Genomic DNA, 24,471 nt, shown 5'->3' with positions numbered 1-24,471 from the left:
ACCTCCGTACACCATTTGGTTTAAAAATATGTCGTTGTTGTTGTTTTTTATTAGTAAAATCAACTTATAATATTATAACATATGGAATGACCCGTACATACATAATACGACAAATTTATTTGCAGGACCCAAAAAATAATGTACAAAGTATAATTCATAAAATAATACGTAATTTCTAAATTCAACGAGAAATTTTTTTGTCCAAAACCCCTTGATATGAAGTCATTAGATTTTATTTTCATTTAAGTATAAAAATACTACTTATTTAATAATTATACACTTAAGTTACAACAATATAATAATTGTCGTTTTTAATAATTTATTAGTTCATTTTGGAAAAACTGCACAAAAAATAGCAAAAAATAATTACAATTGTTTAAGAACATTAATTTGAAAACTTTCATTTGAATGGAAACATGTTACCTAATTATAAGCCACGTTTTATTTAATGCAAAAGATTTTGCAATAAAATAAAAAATTCTGTATTTTAAATGAGTAAACTTCAAAAATATTCATTTTAATTTGTTAGTTTCTGTAGCATTATAAATTAATGTCCTTTGAATATATTTATATTTTAGTTAATTGTTTGAAAAGTGATTATATAACTCCGATTTCTGAGTGTTTCAAAATGGCTCCTTCAGGATCAACTGTGATTTCTGGCAAAAGTGTAACAGATTCATGTAGACTTCCATTTTCATTCTTTGAAATATCTCCATTTTTTTTACCTATAAAATAATATTTTTGAAAGGGATTATTATTTTATGATCCTAATTATAAAATATATTGCATTAATTATTTTTTCATATCTAGATATTCAAGTGGAGATATAAAACAGGATTTTGATTTTTTAAATATTTGATTTAAGAGTTACCAATTTCAAGTTTTAAAATTAAAGAATATGTAGCTTCTCTATTAACTAAAACAGAAAGGAAATATAACTAATGTTTGGATTGGTTTGTTTTAAAAAACCTTAAATTATTATGAAAATGGCTAAGATTAGATGGACAACCTCATAAGTATTAGTTGTGAAGTTAGCCTTTAGAGTTTTCCTTACAGAACCCGGTGGTACATTGAAATTTGAACACTTATTAATTCAATAATGAATTAAGTTCCAGTGATTGAAAATAGTTACTATTTTGATATTTTAAAGCAAAAACGATTAGTTATATAAAGAAAGTCTGAGCTCTCTAGCTTATATACAAGTCGAGAAAATGATACTTGAATGTGATATACGAATTTCCTTTTGTTTACTCCAAGCAGTTGGGCATCTCCAGGATCAACGTCTAGGCTGTCAGCAAGTCCAAAACGATGGAGAGGAAGAAAGGCTCTGACAAACGGACGAACTGGACTCGGAGAAATTAAAAAAAAACAGCCCAGACCAATCTCCTCAAGTCCCATGAGGGTTTATGCAGGAGATCTTGGGGTTTCGCACCAGTTTCTCCTCTTAAACTATCAAAAAAGTGGGTGGAGAGGCCACTTTTGAACCAGTAATGAAAGAAACTCATATGCTCCGTTGCACAAATTTTTCAATGGGTCTTTTGAACTACTTTTTGATACTACTAAACCCCCCACACACACACACCCTACAGCCCTGATGACAACCCTTTCGACTAAACCTATTAGATGCATGTCAAAACGAAGGCCTGCAGTGTCTTCAATACAAGCACAGAGGTGCTTAAAGCCACTGTCAGCCAGCAATGGGACGCCATGGCAGAGGACTACATCTGCAGTGGTTTCTAGGCCTTCCGTTGTCTCCTGGAAGCTATCATTGTGGCTACATTAATGATTAAAAGAGTTCATACACACATCTATTTAAATCATTAATTGATAAATTATATCTTGTTGAAGTTTAAGATTCAAAGTGTTCAGATTTTAATGGACCACTCTCTAGTTGAAAATACTTTTATGATATATAGTATTACCAATAACTATAATTAACAGATTAACAAAAATTATAGCGCTATCGATAATAAAAATACCTTGAATAAGAAGATCTTTTATTAAATTATTTCTATATTTTTGCAAATATTTATTTTCAGTTGAAAACTTTTATATGCCGTGAAAAGTTTTATTTCTTTATTGAATGGTTGATTTCATTATTGCTAGAGAAATTTGTAATTTTAAAATTGAAATACTAAATCTCTTAGCTTAATGGATAAATACATGTTCAATACAAATTTTCCATAATTAGACTTACACAACAATATTTAAAGTTAATAATCTCTACTTTAAAAAAAGGGTTGATTTGAATTATTCAGTAGGAAAAGTCTTGATGCGTAGGAGTATTGTTATAACAGTTGCAATAAAATAGTTCATTCCAGCCACACAAATTATATTAAGACGTGACTGAAGGCATTATTGCACTAATTTTAATTATTTCTGTAAATAAGAAAACTTGGGCAACACGTAAATTAAAGTAACTCTGTCAGTATAAATATTTTTAATACATAGAATTTATTTATCAATCTTTTATTATCGTCTAAATATGTTTTGTTTATTTGTCGATGACGTCAGAAGCGGAGAGTGAATAGAACGTACCGAAAAAAGATACTATTGAGATAATTTTTCTTTTACAATAGATACACCTTAACGATATCCATAGATGAAAATAATAATATGAAGCGGAATGTTGAATATAAAAGAAACCAAAAAATAATGCAGTCACCCTGACAATTTGATTAATCTTTGTAATAAGATAAGCTTAGCTGTCGTGACATTTCATTGAACAATTATAAGAAGAAGCACAAACTGAATTCCGTATCCAGCAATGATATAGGCAGGAATTACTCTGATATTGATCCTCAATTCTACTCTGTGTCTTACAAGGACTTACATTAACTCTTGTCATTCATCATCAACCACATCCGGGGTTTTACTTCATAGTTTAGATGTATTATTATCTCCTCAAGAATTAAAAAATAAGATGAACAGCTTCAGAAAATGTATAAAAAATATATACATATTCAGCTATCAAATATACAACGATCTTCCATTAGGGTATTACTTTTATCTATGATGATGTCTCCAAAGCATCAACAATTCCTATTTATTTTCTTCAGCCGTTGATTTGTCAACTCGTGCTCCTTACTAGTTTATAAACTAGAATTTGTTAATTTTGAATTAAATCTTGTTAAGTTTTAAATACTGTCATTTGACTGGAGGGAACTATTTTTAGTTTCTGTCAATTTAAGATTATTGATTAATGGGGTTGCAAGATGATGAGTTCCATAAATATCTGGAATGGTACCAGCTCAACTTCAGGACCTCCTCGGTTGGTTAAATAATATTTTAAGAAAAAAATTGTGGCAAATTTTTAATCGATATGTACAATACATTTTTATCAATAAATCATTGGGCCTTTCTTTATTTTAAATCATGGGGCATATCGTGCATCTCCGCCAAATTATCATAAATTTATACTAAAGTAGGAACAATTTTCTATTAAAATTAATACTTAGACTGAATACAAGATATATTTGTGATCCTAGATTTTTTTATTTTGCAAAATAGTGTATTTTTGTAGGATATTTTATACAATGATTTTTGGGATTTTTGAAGGAGTATTTACATGATCTTATAATGTATATTATAAAAAATCCTTAAATACGATTAAATAGAGTAATGCATATCATAAGTAAATACTTAAATAGGTTAATACGGTCTAATTTTTAATATATATAATATTTTACCATTTAAAATCAAACAGAAACCAAATCTTGCTGAAGTAGTATCACTGGTATATTCGTAATCGAAAGTTTCAAAATACTGACATAGCCGTACATCATTTTTAAAGAAATATATACATATATTTATTAAAACTTAAGATTATGTGTATAAGAAATAAGCGAATAAATTTAAAAAATTGATTTTGTACCCATCATAGTTATATTCTTTGAAGTTTCAAAGCATCAATTGACCACTATTTTATTGCTTGAAGTTAGAGAAATAGAACTCGATATTTGCCATTCAACTTGATCTCACTATCAAAGACTCACAACTTAACTTGTACGTGCAAACTATTTTACTAAAAATGAACTCATGAAAAGCCTACAAAATATTAACCCTATACTATGCCGATGAAATGAGCTTGAAAGAAATCTGAGTGTTCAATAAAAAGAATGAAAAGCCTTGGTCTTTTGAGCTAAGACTTGAGACAACCCATTTTTTAACTCTGAGCATTTCTACTAGACCTAATATAATTGTTAAAGTATTTTTTTATTTTGATATACTTGACTTTATTTTGCAGCATTTAAGATGTTTATTTGTCATTTCATACTTAGGACCTTTAATGATTCTAATAATTGTGGATAAAAAGTTGGACTTTCTAGGTTACCCCTCTCTTCCAATACTCGTAATCTGAAATTTCAATATATTTTTGGGGAGAGACTAAATAAAGTCAATTTAAAACGATTAAACCTCTTTTTTTTACACGTAGCCTATTGTTTAAAATAATATTTTCGCAATTTGATTGACCCAATGCTATAAACCTAGTAGTTTCAACAAAGACCATATGATCGATATTTGTTGTGACACCTTTTTTGTCCGCTAGGGAACGTTGAACTAAACAGCTTCCGTGAATTCCCATTTGGACTAAATTGTTAAGGTAAATTCTGTGAAGAGAACAAAAAGCATAAGGGAAATGATAAATTGACGTCATCTGTGATATAATAAAAATCGACATCTTGCGAGGGGAAAAATTTCTACTATGACCAAAAATCTTCTCGACGATGTTATCTGACTAATACGAAAATACAGAGTAGAATGTTGTAATCTCTTGATCTTTCTGCTTCTTTTCTCCTAATCATTGTTCTAAAAGTCGATTGGTTGAATTATAATTAGTTTTTGTTAAGCTGTGAATAGTTTCCAACAATTACTGAGCAATAACTCCAAAGTTGGGATGAATTTCCTAACTAGCAACTGATTTTGGACCTTCTTCTATTTTTATTTTTTTGTCGAAGGAAAGGTTGAACGATTTAATGAAGATAATGATGTACTTCCTATTAACAGGGGTGTTTTGCAAATTTGTTTTCAATCCTTAGATAAAGGGGCATAATAGGCTAGCTACGATACTATTTTGGTTATTTTTTCTTTGACTTTTTGGAGGAAAGGTTAAGAGATACAAAACACATTTCTAAATTGGACCTAATAAGATTTTTTTGTATACTCATGGTTAGTCTAGTATGTAGGAATATTCATTTTAATAGTTAATTTCATGAAGCAAGCATATACAATTGCTTTAAGCACAAGTTCGGGATTTTCAATTCCGAAAATTGAAGGATAATCACTATTTCAATTTATTTCCTAAAATCAAACAAAAAATTCACAATTTTTTACTCCAACATGACGGGGTTCATAGTGGAGTCAATCGTCCCCCCCCACAAAAAAACTTCCTGCTTCAACCATAGCCTCCAGCCTGGCCATGAACCTGGCATGGTCCTTGATGAGGAACACATTGTCCATATTGGTTACTTCCTTAAGAATAGAAGCTCGTAAATTGCCAACAGTCGTATGTCCACGCTTATAGGACACTCATTCCAAAAATGATATATTTCCTGAATAAATCCGGTTCAAATTGCCTAATTTTCACAAACTACACCAGTTTAAAACTCCAGCAAGACACCATATCTGCTAACATCAATTCAAACTCTTTAGCATAACTTAGAGTTATTAGTGTCCTTAGGATTAAGCCCGGGACCAAGACGTACAATATTGGCTGCAAACGATGAAATTCGGAAGACATATTAAAGATTTTGTATATTTTAATTTACAGTTTGGTTAGTTAAATCTTATAAGCACACTTTTATTTACATAGATATGTTAGGGTTGCCAAAATATTGAGGTCTAAACTTTTTCCAGAATTTAACTCCCTACCGTGTTTATCAGTAAAATTTAGGTCAACATTATTTTACGTAGTAACAAAGTTTCGCTGTAAATTGGAAGGCACTATACTTGTATTATACATTTTGTTGTTTTTTTAAGAGAAATATTTAACAAATTTCAAGAAAACAAAACTATACAACTGTTATTTTCAAAATATTTTAAAGTCCTTATATATTACCATTCCTTATCAAAAATTTAATATATTTACCCGTACTCTCCTCCGCCTTTGAAAAGTACTGATTCACCTCATCATTGTAGTCCTCAATCAACTGATCCATTTTTTCTTGTTTCCTACATGAGACAAAAAAAAAACATTAGTACAGCAATATTCAATAACGGATTTTGATAAATGAGTTAAATACATTTTATTTTTAAAGTTGTTTTTTTTCTTATTTTTTACCCTCGCCCTATTCAACACTTTATTTTTCTCAAACACACAAGTATTGAAAAATTAATAGGTATAGCAAATGTATATATAGATAGATATATAGATATATTTTTGTACTCTTATTGAATATCAATATACTATTATTCATTATTTGAAGGGTATCATTAGGAAAGGAAACTAATTAAAATCCAAAGTAAATGAGAAAGCAGCAATACTCGTTGGGAAGAGAATATTTTGTTTCTTTAAAAAGTTATCCATTTATTAATTTCAAATAACCTTAATATTAAATTTTAATTTGATATGTATGCAATCAATATTCAATGTAGTTTATTCAAAATTAAGGTTATTAATTATTGATTGATAGGAATGTAAACTTAAAAATTAATTTTGCCTAAAAGCTTTTGCTTAAGTTATCTATATTAATTCAGTATTTTAAGGTGGATTCTCACATTGAAAAAAATAGTGTTAAATAATGTTAGTAATGGGGATGTGACTTTTATGTATAAAATTGTAGTTTATAACATTTCTATATAATTAAAATAAGGTTCTTCTCTCCAACGAGAACTCCCTTTTCCATTAATATCGAAAACTTTTTACCAAAATAGATTAAATTTTTATGAATAGCTATAAAATTTGTTTCATTTTTTTTTTTTCAAAAAATTTAAAATTTAATTTTTCAGATAGGAAACTCATTTAAAAATCTACATATGATTTCATTCTTCTTTTTTAAAGAGATAAGCTTTCACCATTATGATATATTCGAAAAAATGTATCGATTAAGAATTTTGTTACATAATGAAAAAATTTAAACTAGCAGAAACTTCATCCATAACGTAGTCCATGCTTTTCGAAAATCCCAAACGTATGTTCTTCAAATAATTTGAAAATATGATTTATTTTTTACTCGTAGTTTGTATTCATGCAAATATTTCAATTAATATTTTCGAGTGCAACCCGAATAAAATAGTAACAAAATTTAAACGACGTAATTATTTTAATTCTTCAACTCTTACTCATGTAATTAAATAAGTTATATTTTAAGTTTACTCAGTTTAATAAAAATAATTTTCAGTAACAAAGGGAAAATTAACTCTTCTTAATATCTTTTATATTTATAATTTATTTTATTAATTGTTTTGATTGATTTTTCCGTTCTATTATTAATTTTCAATTATGAACTCTATATTTTTTATAAACAACTTAATAAACTATATGAATCTTGGATTGTAGTATAAAATTATCCGTCTGTTAATCAACATCATTGTTATTACGTGGTTCGTAATCTAGATATGTAAGAATCCACAAAAATAAAACCTATTTTACAGGCCTAGAGATTTTTAACAATGATTTTTAAGACTTTTAATCTACATTTTATCGCCAATGCTTTTCCGTATGCTCCTGATTATATATTTTCATTACTTATGTTGATAATTTGTTTGTTAAAATTTATTTGCATACTTCGCAATTGTTAATCAAAGGTCTGTGGATACTGTTAAATGTCTTACTAAAAAGTCATTCTTCATTTTTCTTTTTGATTTCTTGGAATTATCTATTTATCAATTTAAGAATTTCAGCTACAAAGTAATATTATTGCAGCTATATTTTATATCACAGACACAGCCCCATCAAAAACTGAAAACTACTAATTTGATACGTAAAATTTACATAAAGTATATAATATTCTTATCAAAATTAAAGTTTTTTAAGTCTATACTATAAGAAAAACAAAATATATTTCGGTAAATTCAAAACTCATCCTGTTAGATTTTTTTTTTTAAGTATTTATTTTTTCTGGATATCTCCTATTTATCAAGTATTTTAAGTGTTTTATTATATATTTCCAGAAGGAAAAGGATGAAAAAAAAAATATATTATATAGAATTTAAATAGCGTAATTATTATAATTAATTAATTGTTTATTATATAATTAATTAAGTTTTATGATTAGGGGTTTATTTTTTAACACAGATCACTAACCTAGTTATAAAAAAGATGTTCGCTAACGGAGGGGTTAAGAGTATAATAATTATGTAGTTTAATTTTTGTAAATAATATAAACAAACTGAGTTTAAGGTTTCAGATAAATATAATACGTCATTCTTGTACTAATTAAAAATTGATAAATGTACGAATAAAGCCTAATGAAGATAAATAAACAATTATATATAATCAAATCTAATAATTTAGGAGCATACTGAAAAGTATTGACGATAAAATAGAAGCATTTTTATAGATCTCGTGGTGTATTATATACAAATTCACTAGCGCAGTGTTAATGATGTAGAAAGGTAAATAAATAAAAATTTAGCTACCCAATATTCTGCATTTGTACCACATACTTGCTCATAGATCAAAAACTCTCTAAAGAGGCAAATAGAAGGGGGGAAAACAAATCATTTGTGCCTCATTGAAGTTATTTTTCATCTAAAAAATATGTACTTTTATTTTTATCTATACAATAACCATAATAATTTTAAAAAGTACTTTTTTTATCACCATCACCAGAAAAGGTAACAAGAGTTTATTTTTTAGCAATGAAAAATAGAGACTGCAGTCATCCATGAAAAACTACTTTTTCAAACTATTACAATAAAGAATTATAACATTGACGCATTTGAGAGAAAAATTAATACATTTATTTGATGCTTAGTAGTCGAAATATGTAAAGTACACTACATACTTAGTGACAATTCTCAATTAAGCTTATATTTGTTTAAGCGGGAGTTTAAAATTTAAAATAAAAAGTTGTTGTTTTTTATTAATGTAAAAATTGCAGATATGTCGAGAAATTCAACAAAAATGAAAAATATATGTAGAGCAAAAAAACAAATGGATTTCTCCATATCATTCGAATCAGTCCGTCGTAATTTCATCCTGCAGACATAAAAAAAATACATTTTTAGACGCTTCTTTAATCTAATCAATGTTCTCCCTTCAAAGCCACTTCAACTTTGGCTATCAAAAGAGTACAAAGTGCCTCACTTTTTCGAAAGAGCTGTAGTCCTATTTCTTATTTTCTAATTATTGCAGTAATTATGAAATTAAATCGTTCTTTTATGCAAAAGTAAGGAGTTTTGATATTAACTTATGTGGTTAAAATTCATTTTTATTTATATATGGGAATGGCTTTACGCTTTTGCTGAAAGAAAGTTTTGACAAACAATTGACGAAAAGATTTTAAAACTCTACTGTAGTATTTTGATTAATTTTTTTCGAATGAAAGACAATATAAAAAGAAAATACGTAAATTATCACAATCAGCCAATAATTCCCTATACCTACAGGACAGGATTTGTATACTATACTGTTATAGATAAAGTGAAGATTTTGGGGATACATATGCAAATAAAGTACCTTCTCACTTTAATTGGGATAAACTAAGTTCTCAAATCCTCAAGTGGTGTCGTGCATGTCAAAGATTGACATCATATTCCTCCTCAGTTGGTGAGAAGGGCCTTACAGTGAAAAGAAGTATCGTCAAAAGGCATATTCGATCAACGATGCATTACTGCCCTTATAGAGGCCTTGGTGTTAAAATTAAAAAAACCCGGTCCTACTTAAAAATGTATAGACAAAACATATTTTAATATTTCTACAGCTATCATCAAAAGGTGTTAATTAGAGCGTAGAGGTATTCTGATTTCCCCGAAACTTTTGCATAGATATAGGAGATGTTACATGTATTAATCAAAAAATTGGATAATTTTCAATTTTTTCATTTTTTTTATTTCAAATGGTCAAACACTAAAAAGATGTGAAGATCATATTACAAAATAACCTATGTTAAATTTTACAGGCTCTTACATTTATAAAAATTTTTTTTTTTTCAATTTTTATTTTAATATATAAGAAATGCCATAATATTAGACCTTTCTATCAAAACTCTGTTATTGACAAGTTCTTGTTCTAAAATTTCGTTTATTATTGTTATTTCAAGTCCTAAAACATGAAAATCACCTATAAAATCTTTATCAGATCCATTTTTGCCCTTAAGATCTTTTAAAATGGGTATGTCTTTATGATATTTTAACCATTCAGAGCCAAATTCGGCTGTGAAAGAACCAAATAGACATAAATTAAAAAAAATAATGATTGATCAATAGCAATACATCATTTCCTAAAAAAAAAATTAATGCAAAGATCATACGCAGAGATAAATTAAAACTTGAGATCCTTGTAAGTACCGCTCTCAGTTTATTTGATGTGGCTCTCTAAGACTGACTCCGTAAGGGGGTCAAATAATGTGGAAAAATAATCACATAAATTATGAATGTACCCATGCACCAGTAGTTCTAATATCAGGACTGTCATGTCTTACGCATCTGGCGTGATATTCCCTTAATTTTCTTCTATGAAAAATTATATTTTTTTTAGAGTAAATTAACAAAAAATTCCAATTCTAAGCAAATTAAAAATTTAAAAACCCTGCATCATAATCTGGGATTGCCCAATCTGAGCAAGAACTAATCATCAATTATTCCAGGGCAGGAGCTCTTATATAACTCCCAAGATAAAAAAAAACATATTCTCTGATATTTTCAAACTGGTGAATGGTATTTAAAATCACAAATTCCAGCATACAATTCAATTTCAATTAAATTTATTCGGATTTAAGTTGATAATTTAGACTTATATGACACATATTTAACGAAAACAAAAAAAAATGGCGCTAGAAAATACTTGTTATGCCCACCTTCATCCATTGAAGGTGTAAAAAATATTCAATAATGCTAGTAATATATATGGGCGAACCAGGAATAAATTGACTTCTGAGCAGAAAGAGGAATTAACTATTTTCAATTTAATTTTAAAATTATTTACAGCAAATTATCATCATAAATATGGTTTGTGTATTTTCTTACCTAACCCATTTCAGAAGAAAGTGTAACATTAAAAAGTAAATAATTTTGTTATTTGTTAATGTAATTCCTCTATACATGATAAAGAATCTAAATTGGAATCATCCACTGGATGTCGTTAGAATGAGAATATTTAATAATAAAACAACTTTATATATAGTTTTGCAATTATTTGACTAAGTATTGTTTAATTTCGCGTCAAAAATGGAAATCAGCAAAAAGAAAATACACCATATTTTACGAGAGCCAAGCAGTAAAAAATGCAAATAATATTTATGGTCCTGATACTTTAGCAACTATGTAATCAAGTGGGTTTTTGGTTTTGTCAATTCTGTTCAAGTAATTATAATGTCAAGGATGAACCATGCTTTTGCCGGCATATTGTCAAAAAATCGGATAAACTCAAAGCTTCGAATCCCTGGATCTCTTTTTAATACAACTTGTATTAAAAATATGAAAAACTCGGTCAAATTACCATTACTTTAAACTTAAAAAGTCCACGTGAAATTTAAATGAATGATAAAATCAGTCTTTGATGATCCTTATGATGTTGTAAAGGTCTATCAATTATTCCATTTCAACCTCATGAGTCCTTTAGAGATTATAGATTTTAGTAACATCTTTGATGTTCCATGATGTGTTTTTTTTTTCAAGGGCTTCTAGACTTAATGAATAGTCCATTTGATTTCAATTATAATCATTGCTGTCATGGACACAGATTGATTGGATCATGGGAATAGTTTTCATTTATTGTATTTACTTACTTATGTTCTTATGGTGTAGATTTGTTCAATAAAATGAGGAAATTATTTAAAATATATGTATGAAGCCCAGGACTGTTAGGTCATACTGTGTAAACTTATTATGATTTGTTTAAAGATGATGTTTCATTATTTAATATCATGAATAGTCTCCCTACCTTTATATTGCTAATAAAGCTCGCAAATTATGTCACATGTGGCATTTATGGTTTATGTACTTCAAAACATTTTAAAATATATCTTACTTCATTTCTTTTGTCTTCAGTTTTTGTTCACCTTCTATAATGATGGAGGTAATTTTCTTTTCCTCTTGTGTCACACATTCCTGATTGATACATCCAATGCACTCCGATTCATTTTGACGGCACACTACTTTATGAACGCATAAAGGGTCCTTTTTGTCCTTGTGGCACTTTTTTTTTCGTATATAATTTCTTTTCTATTTCAAGAAATACCATTGTAAAAAATTATAAAATAAAACTACTTGAAATTATATATAAGTTTTAACTTTTTGTTAGTTAACTGTTATTTTCTGTATTCCAAATATTAAATAATGTTTCAAATCTGCTCAAAATAGATTATACCACTTGAAATTCTATTATGCTCATAAAACAAACTTTAGAAAAAATCTAAATAATTTGTTGCGAAAAGGTATTTTCATGGAATTATTCATAAATTTTTCATTTTTTAATAATGGTTTAGAAAAATTTGATTAACTTATAGGCTTTTTAGCCGTTCTTTTCATATTTCCCTTTTTAATATATCACACTCAACTTCATCTCAATTAATAGTATATTTGTAAAAGTAATTTATGTTTGATATATGCTTTATCAAAAATGAAACTATAAAGTTTTGAAAGTAATAATCACAATTTATATCTTGTTGGTACCTCAATATAATATTCTTAGGATTTTTTCAAAGAAATAATGCATTTTTCCTCCTTGTCTTGAACTCAAGCAAGTATTTTAAGCATTTAAAGCAATATTTTCGATAGAAAAATGAACAAAATCGTAAGAAAGATATTACAAATTTAAAGAACTTAATTGTGAGTCTATGTTTAATCTGTACCGACTAATAAAGTTCCCTTAATATGTGGGTAAAGATTACACCCAGTTCACTAGCTAAGTAAAAAAAAAAGAATGTTGACTAACGGAGGGTTAAGCTGTAAAATCCTTCCAAATAGAAACATAAAATTGAAACTAAATCAATTGTTAGTTAGGTTAATTTCCAAGAATTATAGATTCCCTTTATTTTTCCGTCAAAATTGATCCACTTTAGTATTGTAGTTATTTAAATCTGCATTCACTAATTAGTAGCTAAAAGTTGATTATTGCACAGCAGATTAATTAGGGGGACAATTTTGTACAAATGAATTGAAGACAATAACCGAATTTATCTATAAGCACAGAATGAAAAACGGGTCACAGTTTTGCCTTCAGTCATCTGATAATTGAAATATCTGGGATTATACTATTATAATCTTTTACACATAAAAGAATCCCCATATTAAAAGTAGGAATAATAAAACTTATGTAAAAGTGTTTTTATATTATTAAAAAGTGTCATTATGGATTATGTTTCTTGTTCTAAACTCAATATATTTCCATTTTTAGGCTGAAAAGGGTTGAATAACGATACTCTCCTTTAGGCCCTAATAACTTATTCATAATACATAGCGATGAGAAATATCATATCATATATTAAAGTAAAATATTCAATGTACAATTTTAAAAGATGTGTTTAAAAATATTCATCTCCAAGTATTTTTGTTCTATATTGCAGTTGTCCCATTTTTAATGGAGGGACCTGGCAAATAGTCAACATTATCATAATATTTTTCTGATTCCATGAAGTAATACATCTTATAACGAAGATCGAGGCAATCGAGGGAAGAAACTTCTTATTTGATCATCCATCTCAAGAGATGTTCGAATTCTGATTCCGAATTCCATGAAGGACAACGGGAGTAAAATTCATCCGACAAAAACAACTAGGCCTCATAAGGCAGTAGAGTGGACTCCTTTCATGGGAATGAGATACCAGGATTGAGACAATAAAGCGATCCACTCTCGATGAGTATAAAATTTTAATATTTTAAAGTGGGAACGCTTAAGGAATACAAAATGAAACAAAAATCCTTGAAGATGTTTTTCTTTTTTTTTAAATTACTCATTGAATATTTTTATTTTTGTGTTTAAAGAAGTTTGAAAATTTCAAAATAGCAAAATACTATATGATGAGTGATCGTGTTTTTTCATCTAAACAGTAGATTAAAAGTGGAAAAAAACGGAATTTATTGGATAAGTCACCTATCATTTTGTATAAGGTAGGGAAAACACGGTCTTTCTGCACTTAAATGGGATCTAGATGACCTCAAATTGTGTTCAAATTGTAATGCATAATCCTATATAGTCAATTATTTAGCTATTATTAAATATTTGTTATAAACGGTTCACAGTTTCAAAAGAATTTATTCAAGTTCAGCGCTTCCGCGTTTATGAGAAAGGAATCAGAACAGTTGACAATCAAATAAAATGTAAATTTGTGAGGTTACTCAGGTAACACCAAGACAAATTAACGTAATATAATTATCTGTAAGTCTTTTGTATTTAATTTTTATACTATATACTAACAAAAAAATTGTTTTATAATGCCTTTGTTAATTGATATAAACTCATATTGTAACCATCTCTTGAACTTTTTTATGTAAAGAGCTAATAAAATTTAGTTGCTATGACTCTATGCGTCATATTTAAGATTACACTAAAGATTGTTTAGAAACTTTGTAAAAAACTAGCTATTGAAGACTTTCGAAACAAAATTCATTTTATTTCCATTGAATTACAACTAAAGTAGACATTTTTTTTCAATATGGTCTCTCCATGAGTATCAATAACAACCTCCACCCTCTTCCTGTAAGCTGTACAAATCTTACGTAGGTTTTGTTTTTGGCAAATCAGCCCATGTAGCATTGATAGTCGACTTCAAAAACCTTACAGACCCAAGAGCCTTAATCCAAGCAGCTCCCTCCATCTTTGACCAGATGGAATAATCCAAAGGATTAAGACTGGAGGAGCTGGGAGGCCACATGTTCTTGGAGACATTCAAAAGATGCTTGGCTCTATGTAGAGAACCTCTTCCCCTTTGTGACCATCGTAATGAGATGCTTGATTTTTCTCCCAAGACATTTTTAATTATCCCTTGTAGCGTAACTTTGCTCACATTGATCTTCTTGGCCATACAGTGAATTGTTCTTACCGGACTTCTAGCAAGGCAGTTTTTGACAAATATAATTATGATCTTTGTTCTTATTGTTAATTTCAAACCTGTGAGTATTTATTTACGTGTAAACTTAAATATGCCACATGGGGTAAAGTAATTTTTTGTGTTGCTGATACAAAAATTAGTACGTAAACGAACAAGAATTGTTATTATTAAATTTAGTAACATTCAAACGAAATACACATGCATGCATATTTAACATGCAACAAAACAAATGGGGAAAAAAATTCCCAGAATTGTTGCATATATTTCTACGTTATCAAATAAACAACAACATTTATAAACTTTTTTTTATCATCTAATATGCAAATACAATGTATTGGGAATAAATGCTTTCATACTTATGACTATATATTACTAAACTCATTAAACAACAACATTGAATAATAATGCATAAATTATGGCTCATTAAATATATTTTGTATATGAAAATATATATTACCATGCTTAGTTTAATATTTTTCTTTTAAATTTCGTTTTTGTTTCGTTGTTCAGCATTTATGTACATAGTTGATTTTTTTATTCAACTTTTTACATCAAATATTTGTATCTTTTTGTTTGTCTTTTATATTGCAAAATCATATTTTTGATGTACAAAGGTAATTTCTACTTTACGTTCTATTACCCAATGTTGAATGTGTAAATGCTTGAATTTAACGCCCCCCACCCACATTTGACTCATTTTAAAAGAAAAGGTTTTTTTGGCAATTAACACTGAATAAATGTTCTTTACAAACGTTATTATTCGATGATAAATCACTCTGGCACGTTTATGCATATATATATATTAATATTTGTTGTACACATTAATTTACAAATAGAAGGAGATGAGATGAGCTTTCTAACCTCTTTCCTTTCTCCATCAAAATACTTCTATATATGTATAATGAATTAGAAAAAAAGTGGAAAATGTACTTATATAGAAAGAAAACTTTATTTTAATTCCGAAAAGCAATTTATTTTTCCTTCAAAATAAGTCTTTCAAATAATGCCTCATTATTTGGGATCAAAGCACTGGTTGTCTCTTGGGAGCAGGATGCATTTAATTTTGTATGATTAACAGATTTAAAACTCAATAAGAAAAATTTTCAGATTAAACTGAACTAATTAAACAATGATGTATAATTGTGTATACATTTAATATCCAAAACAATTTTATAAATATAATTTGTAATAGTGATATTAAGGATACTTAATTTGGAATATGACCACCATAGGCAGCAATAACGGCTTCCAGGTTGCGTTGGAATTTGCTGCAGGTGTTTAACGAGTAAGTGTCTGACATAAACGCCCACTATTTATTGATATATTCCTTTAATGCCTGAAAATTAGGGTTTGGATGCTACAGGCCTGGGACTCTGCTTTCCAGTTTACCGGACTGATGGCTTACTTTTCTCTGCCTTCAGGAGTATTACTTTTTGGGCTTTTAGTGAAAACTACCAGCCTCTTTGATTCACCTTGAGACTTCGACGTCCATCTCCTTTTCTGACATGGAGAGATCCAGCAACTTTTGAACGGCTTTGACTAAGGCTTTAGTTGTCAAATTTCGTAAACAACCCACCAGAGGGATACTCCGAGATCATCATCTTTATTTAGGCACTCCTTGATACAGTAGACAATTACTTTTGAGCCATATTTGGTCGTATTACATTTTATAAGGGACATTCCGGGGTCAAACAAGGTTCTAATCTTTTGATTTTGTTCTTTTTGTGCCATAATATTAAACTCTAATGTTTTGAATTCAATATTAATAGAAAGAAGGAGAAAATAATAAAATTATTGCTTATGAAGTTTTAAAAATAGATTCAATACTTGTTTGCGACCCCCAAACTAGGATATATCCGGCTGAAATTTCCAGTAAAAATATGGAATTGACTCGTGAACCCTTCCGTGCAATCATTTTTCATAACTTACAACGTAGGTTATCAGGACAACAGTGCATTGATAAACTAAATTTATTTTATGACGATCATGCACGATCCTAAAGTAAAATAAAAACTTGAACAACAAATTCAAGTGAGACCAGAGTTCGCTCCAAGACGAATTTCTTGACAGTCGTCCAAAATTTGATATTGTGACCGTTATATTATGATGCTGTGCATATGCTAACAAAACAAATTCGTCATGTGACTTTTTGGGATATCGAGACATCTTTGGGAATCAGTACGTTTAGAATCTATAAGATATTATATGAAAATTTGTTCACGTAATCAGACAATTTATAATTTAAGGCTCGTGTCGATTGGTGCCAGAAAAGTGCTGAATTTTTTTAGAGCTACATAAAAAGATTTGTATAATATTTGAAAAAAGTTGTTCGTTGGGCTCATCAAAGTAAATGGTTGCCTGTTTTTTTGGTTTGACAGTACGCGTAGTTTCTGTGGAATAATAGAGATGTAAAACAGTGAATTCTGAAGTGTACACGATCATTTTTCTGCCAGAAGTCTTTCACAAAATCTGAACAAAAAAAAACTGGAGAAGAGGTGAATTATTATTCATCATGATATTGCAAGTTCTAACACTTTGGCTCAAAAAAAGAGCTGTTTGGCTATTCAAAACATCAAAATCATGGGGCATCTGCTGTACAACCCTAATTTAGCCTCCAATGACTTTTTTCCATTCTCATAGATCAAAAATAAACAATGTCAGTGGTTTTTATCTCCTAAAGAAGCAATTGATTTAATCAAAAAGAAAAAATGATTCAAAAACAGGTTGAAACTTACACAAATCTGTATTAATATTCATATAGAATTATTCAAAACATAAAATAAAGGCAATTTTCCGAGTAACTTTTTGTTTTATCATTATGAGGCCAGAAATATAAATAGCAACCTACGTATCACCTCTTTTGATATAGAGAAAAAATTGGTTTTTTTCCCTCATACGTTTAAAACGTCAATATTATATTTATGTGATTATGTTAACATACAATAATTGAATTTTTTAGTTATTTAATACATCATTACTATGTAAATACTTTTTGCAAAAATTGTTACATAACTAAGTTTAAGAATTTTTTACCTTAATATATTTCATTATGCAAATAAATAAATACAATTTATTTGGGTAATATTCAAACCCATGTCAAAGAAGTTAAAATTACTCTAATATAACTAAAAGTCAAGTAAATTCAAATGAATTAAAAGCTATTTTATATATTTTTTTGTTTTAGCGATGAATGGATAAAAAATATAAATGTTATTTTTAATGATCCGAAGAATTTTTATTGTTCAAAGTTTTTTTTTAATATCTGTCTGACAGTTTCATTAATTCTGTGGACTTGTTCACAAATAAATATAAAACAACAACATTATAAAGTTTTTATCAATAACTTTAATATTATCCCTAAAAAGCTCAAAAATATTCTATTTTATTGCCTACAATTCTAATTACAATTGTATTTGTCTTAAAGTTGATGAGTTCTTTTCCTTGAAAAAGCAAATTCCGTGATATTAAAAATCTACCAATTTATTTAGAATATTTTTTAATAAGATCATTTGTAATTTGATAAATGCTAAGTATAAACCAAAGAACACAATTTCCACAATCATGAAAGCAGGTGGGAAGAAACACTAAGTTTCTTTTTTTTTCACATTTCTCTGCTTAGGGGAAAATGATGCTTGAAATACATCCAAGGGAAATATAGGGTGATAATATCCTTCCCCTGGGGCAGGGCACTGAAAACGGATCTTGTAATACAGTACGAAAATGACTTAATACTAACAGTGCAGGAACAAAAAATAATCTCCAGAAGAAGCACATTAAGGTCTTGGAATGGGGTAGCCAGTCTACAGACCTCAATCCTATGGAAAATCTTAATGAGTGGACACAGAAGTAAGTTAAACTACTATGTTTTTGGGTTTTTTTCTACGAATAGGAAGGTACAACTTCACTTGTAAATATAGCGGACGACATCCTTTTCTCAGGGAATGTCACTTAAAATGAACTATCTATTGGGTCTTCCAGAACCAATAGGAATACCCCAAAACATACGGACATAGGGCCAAAAAACTGGTACAAGAAGAAGCACATTAACGTCACCAGAACTGAATCTTGGGCATCAACTTGTTTTTCGCAAAGTAAGGTAATAAAAATGGGGTTTTGTAATGGGTCTTCTATCATGACAACGACCCAAAGCAACATAGAAGTTTTTCTAGAAGAAGCAAACTTTTGTCATGGAGTGGCCTAGCCTTTTTACGTACCTGAACACCACAGAAAATTTTTAACAGTTGAGAAAACTTACAAAAATGGCAAAGGATCAAATACTGATTTCCCACTCTAACACATGGGTAGCAAAGTCATAGGCACACAAAGAAAACACGTTTCTTTTGTTCAAAATTGTTTTTTTAATTATTATTATTTCATTCCTTTTATGAAGCCGTGTCCTACAAACCCTTTTCGAATATTTCATGAAAACTTCCCATCAACTAGAATTTCAAAGTGACTTCAATATATTTTTGCTATATAAGCTATGGCTATTGAATTTATTAATTTACCAAAAAGAGTGATTCCTCGAATTGTTATTGTCATACTATATCTTTCTTTTAACTTCCTAGTATAACTATTATAACCTTATTTATACTTTTTCACACTAGAACAAATAGTGAAAGATAACATCAATTTAGTTTAACCTTGTTGCAGCTTTATCACTAATTCATAGTCCATTTGAAACTCTGGTAATAACTGCAACATTACTTTTTCAGCTCAGATTCGATTAACTTGAATATTGGTATAGTATATAGTATATATTTCATTCTGAGACTGTTTGAGTATCAAAACTAAACATTTATTTGTTAAAAAATAAAATCTAATTGAATTACTTATGGCAACAGATCTTCTTCTCGAACATCAAAAAAAAAAAAAGATAGTCACAAAATATAACATAGCAGCTGTTAAGAAAATCGAATTTGAGTGAGAAATTGAGAAAATAAGAATGATAATTTTTTTCTAGAAAAAAATAAGGACACCTTTTACCGTGTTGAGCTACCAGCATTGAAAGTATTATAACATAAATAGATCCGAAAAATACACTTTTACAGACCTCTTCCAATGATATAAGTTCCGGAAAAAAACATTGAATAACAGACAGAAGTTAATTTGAACATTTTACTTTCTTCTTTTCTTCTGAATAATAGAACTTTTCATCACTCAAACAGACCTTCAGAACAAACTAAGTTCAGTTATTGAAGCTTCACTGTTTATGTGCAGGAAAATAGCTTGACAAATGAAACACTTATACCTAAATAAATTGTGTTTAACTTACTTTACAGGTCCTAACGATCACTTCTTTTATATTTTTAGCACTTTTATTATAAAAGCACCTTCGGTACCCTTGAATTTTCAACTCGTTCTCAATATCATCAAATGTTTTACAACTATAGTGGCAAATACATTTACAAGACTTGGAGTCACAGCAGCGATCATCTTTCACATTCGCCTTAAACTCATTCAAGTATCCAGTCTCTTTACGACTACAATATTCGTCAATTTTTTCAGGGGTGTTGCAGAGATTCGAGCAAAATTTGATTTCATTTTCTTTAACAGATATAATCTAAAATTTAAATAATCTGTCAATAATAAAGGTCATAAATGGTTCCTTGAAAAAAAGTATTACTAGAGTCCCTGTTCCGTTGTTTTTTCGCTCCAGGTTCTTGATGAGCTCCTCTTCACAGCTGTAATGGGAAATTATTAACAATTATGTGATATTCATACCAATTTATAATATATGTTCATCGATAGAGGATAAATGTGAGAAAAGTGCAGTACGAAAAGAAGTGTTTAAACTTAATTCAAGTACTGAATATATTTAATAATATTAAATCTGTCTTCTCTACAAATATAATAATTTTATTAAATTGTATAATCCATTATATTAAGTATGGCAATCAACTTATTCATCACAGATGTTTAAATCCATATAAATGAAACTACAGGACGTCTTTTCAAACCCTCTAAAAATGCATTTATTCTTTTCAAAATTAAAATGTTTTAAAAACTTTTAAAGAAGGACTTATATGACATTTTATTCGATATACATACTTATGATAATTACACAGGCATTAAACATGGTTAAAAAATGGAACGACAGAGTCTAATTGAAAAAATAATCAATTCCGCTCACATGGAAAAAACCTACCTCAAGTATAAGTTATAAAATTGGGTTGTAACTTTCATCGGTCCTCAATGTGGTACCAATAATATCAATACGTGATAGACATTCAAAAAAAAATTAGTGGTCTCCATAAGAAATCAGTTCTACTAATACTACTATAATGTACTTAAGTTTACTCTAAAAATTAGTTTCGTAAATTTAAAAAAAAAATGATATAAGAGAATAATTTGCAATTATAGTGGTTTAGACTTAATCAAAGTATATATTATTCATTTACAAATTGGTGATGATGGATTGATGAGGACATTATTTAGAAAAGATTGTTCAACAAGACGGCTTTTGAGTCCTACTTGGAATGAAACTGAACTTCCATTCCATTTTTGGAACGTGATTATTTCGAATGAAGAAATATTTTTTTAAATTATTATTCCAGTTTAGTTCTGTATCTTTTTATTAAACATATTGTTGTGATATCAGTTGTTATTGTAGTGAAAGTTTTTATAATATTTTAAAAAGTATAATATTAAATTTTCGAAAAGGGAGTTGATTTTTTGAAAGAATTTTAATTTAAATAAATAAGAGTAAAGTTTTTTGAACAACGATCGTGTGTAGCTATGATAGTGTTCAAGTGACTAAATTACTCTCTGGCTCATCACGTCATACTCCAAAAAAATATTAGGCTATTACAGGGGTTGTCTGAAAATATTCCGACCTAACAATGATATCTGACATATTTTCTGAATTTTTATTTTTCAACATTGTCTCCTAATAACTTTACACATTTTTCCCACCGATGTTCTCACCTTTGTAACAAGTCCAAATTATACTCAGCGTTTTTCTCAGGCAAAATAATTGTTTGCAAGAAATTTTCTGCTAAATTTGCACATTCAAAAAAAAAAAAAAAAAAAATTATCGATACTCGATTTTGTTAATTTCCACAAAATCACTCTCATAAACAGCTGTTGCATAGTAACTGCGTCTCCAAAATGGATGAACCTTTTGTAAGTAACTGCTAGATAGATGTGACTAGCTTTTAGTCACGAGTGTTGTCATCTTTACGTTGGGTTCGGAAACTTTTTAAGCCACCCTCATATTTTAATTATTTCATTTTTGAGGAGATAACTTGTAAGTAAATATATGAAAAATAATATATTAGACAATTTAATCATTCTATGAGGTACAAGTTTTATATTGAAAACAGGTATGTGAACCTGAAATTTGCTGATTTGTAAATATAACAAGGGCATATGAGTTTATCTCTTGAAAGCAATAAGAGCAGTCATTGGAGGGATAATTAGATGAAGGAATTTGGATGGCCAGTATTTAACTGGTCAACATAACTTCTACTGTTAAGCCCTGGTGACTCATGACAGCTCAAACAAATATGTATTGCATGTTTACAATTTATATATATATGCAAAATTTGGGTGTTCAAGGTGCAATATTTGACAAAATCCATACATCTTCTACGATTATCACAAATTATAGTTATTATACTAGTAATTATGATATTTGATGTTGAAATGTAGTTTATTTAAATACAAGTAGAACGTATTTTAATACAATTTCTTCAAGATTGAATCAAATAATGTAATTACAAATATTTATCCAACTCATATATATATTCTTATATCTAAATGCTTATGATACTGGCGATAGGTTAATTAACTAACGGGTACTATCGGGGTCCTAGATATATTTTTTTATTATAAAATTATCTTATTTGATTCATACATAAATAAACTATATCCAAGAATTGTTTCTAACTCTCCTAAATAATTATCATCTATAAGGGTTAATATAAGAATACACTGGACTTTCATGTTGTCTAATAACTTAGACCAAAGGAAGATAGAGGGAATTGAAAGAAGATACTTCTAAATTCGACAATGGACAACGGGATGAAAATTCATCAGAGAAAAACTACACAACTATATAAGGGAATAGAATGGACATACCAGGATCGAAACAATGAAGAAATCTATTCAAAATGAGCAAATAATTCTAATATTGCAAATGTAATTAATAATTATTTATTAGTTTATTTGAATTTTGACAAAGCGCTGTATTATATTGTGAAAGTATTATTTGTTAAGGACCATGACGTCATAAAATTGACCTCGAAATTGTAAAGAATAGTATGATAATGTTGCCAATCTGCATGTACAACCCCCTTCCTTCAATAAAAAAAAGAATCATTGTAGGTGTACATAAGTAAATTATTTTCTTTAATTAAACATTCAATACTTTTATATATTATAAGTAACATATTTCTTATCACTATGAATGATAAATAAGTTATAAGAATCTACAAAAGAGTCTCATTTTTCAGCATAAAAAAAGGCAAAATATCAAGTTCAGAACAAGATACGTTATCAATAAAAACACCACTACATAAGTTTTATTTTCGTACGTTTAATTTGGTGATTGTCCTAAGAGTAAAAAGTGACTCAAAACGATAATTCCCTAAAAAAGCATGTCCCATAAAAGTGGTAGGAAGCCATTTCACCCCAGGAAGAAATCAGCATTTATCTGCATTATATGAATTAATACTTTATCCAAAAATATTATTAACAAATGTAATAAATGTAGTATTAAAACAACAGTGATTGAGAAGCACTGTTTTTATAGAAGTAATTTGTAAAAAGAAAATACATCACTTACTGAACAAAACTTTTTTGATGCTTTAGAAAATATGTAAGTGGATCATCCTTGCTTGAAATATCAATCTTAGGGTAACAGCTTCCAAACAATGAAAACAAACTTATAAAAATACCAAATAAAATATAGATAAATATAGGCCATATCATTTTGTGATGACTCTGCGTTTTCTGAGAGTATCTTTATATAATAAGTCAAAAAAAGAAAGAGTGAAATATGACTTTTAGATGACGGAATTTATAGATATTAAAACAAAGAGAGTGTCACATGAATAACACATTTGATATAAATATACTCTATTTATGACATTACTAAAGTCATAATATGAATGTATACGGTGTACATATGTAGGATTGTAAGTCCCAAGTATTTTTTTGCATGCGACTTTTGTTAGTTTACGGATATACAATTTTATTTTTAATACAGTTTTGAAACACAGTATTGAGTATTTACAAACATAATTAAAAATAAAATTTCATTATGGGAAAAAGATGAGAACAATCTTTTCCTAGTACAAAAAATTTTAAAATA

At 28.5% G+C, this 24,471-nt stretch overlaps 1 protein-coding gene across 1 annotated transcript; it reads right to left on the bottom strand.

Moving 5' to 3' along the window:
* Positions 1-298: 298 nt before the first annotated feature.
* LOC121127977 (uncharacterized) lies at positions 299-24,125 on the bottom strand. Its single transcript, XM_040723558.2, has 6 exons — positions 23,944-24,125; positions 20,782-20,839; positions 20,431-20,718; positions 12,134-12,327; positions 6,089-6,171; positions 299-725 (listed from the first exon to the last, which is right to left on the bottom strand). The coding sequence occupies exons 1-6, from the start codon at positions 24,087-24,089 to the stop codon at positions 598-600; spliced, it is 897 nt and encodes a 298-aa protein (XP_040579492.1). The 5' UTR covers positions 24,090-24,125; the 3' UTR covers positions 299-597.
* Between the last annotated feature and the right edge of the window lie 346 nt (positions 24,126-24,471).

The sequence above is a fragment of the Lepeophtheirus salmonis genome, chromosome 13, assembly GCF_016086655.4.
Source record: "Lepeophtheirus salmonis chromosome 13, UVic_Lsal_1.4, whole genome shotgun sequence".
Taxonomy (NCBI): domain Eukaryota; kingdom Metazoa; phylum Arthropoda; class Copepoda; order Siphonostomatoida; family Caligidae; genus Lepeophtheirus; species Lepeophtheirus salmonis.
The sequence above is the reverse complement of the archived record's forward strand: the minus strand, read 5'-3'. Positions and strand labels throughout refer to the sequence as shown.

Bases quoted from the DNA above. Each gene is read 5' to 3' on its own strand.
- LOC121127977 (XM_040723558.2), bottom strand. From the start codon at position 24,089: ATGATATGGCCTATATTTATCTATATTTTATTTGGTATTTTTATAAGT. The intron at 20,840-23,943 runs GTAAGTGATGTA...TTCCCATTACAG, and splicing joins CATCAAAAAAGTTTTGTTCA to CTGTGAAGAGGAGCTCATCA. The intron at 6,172-12,133 runs GTAAGATATATT...TGTCTCATGTAG, and splicing joins CTGAAGACAAAAGAAATGAA to GAAACAAGAAAAAATGGATC.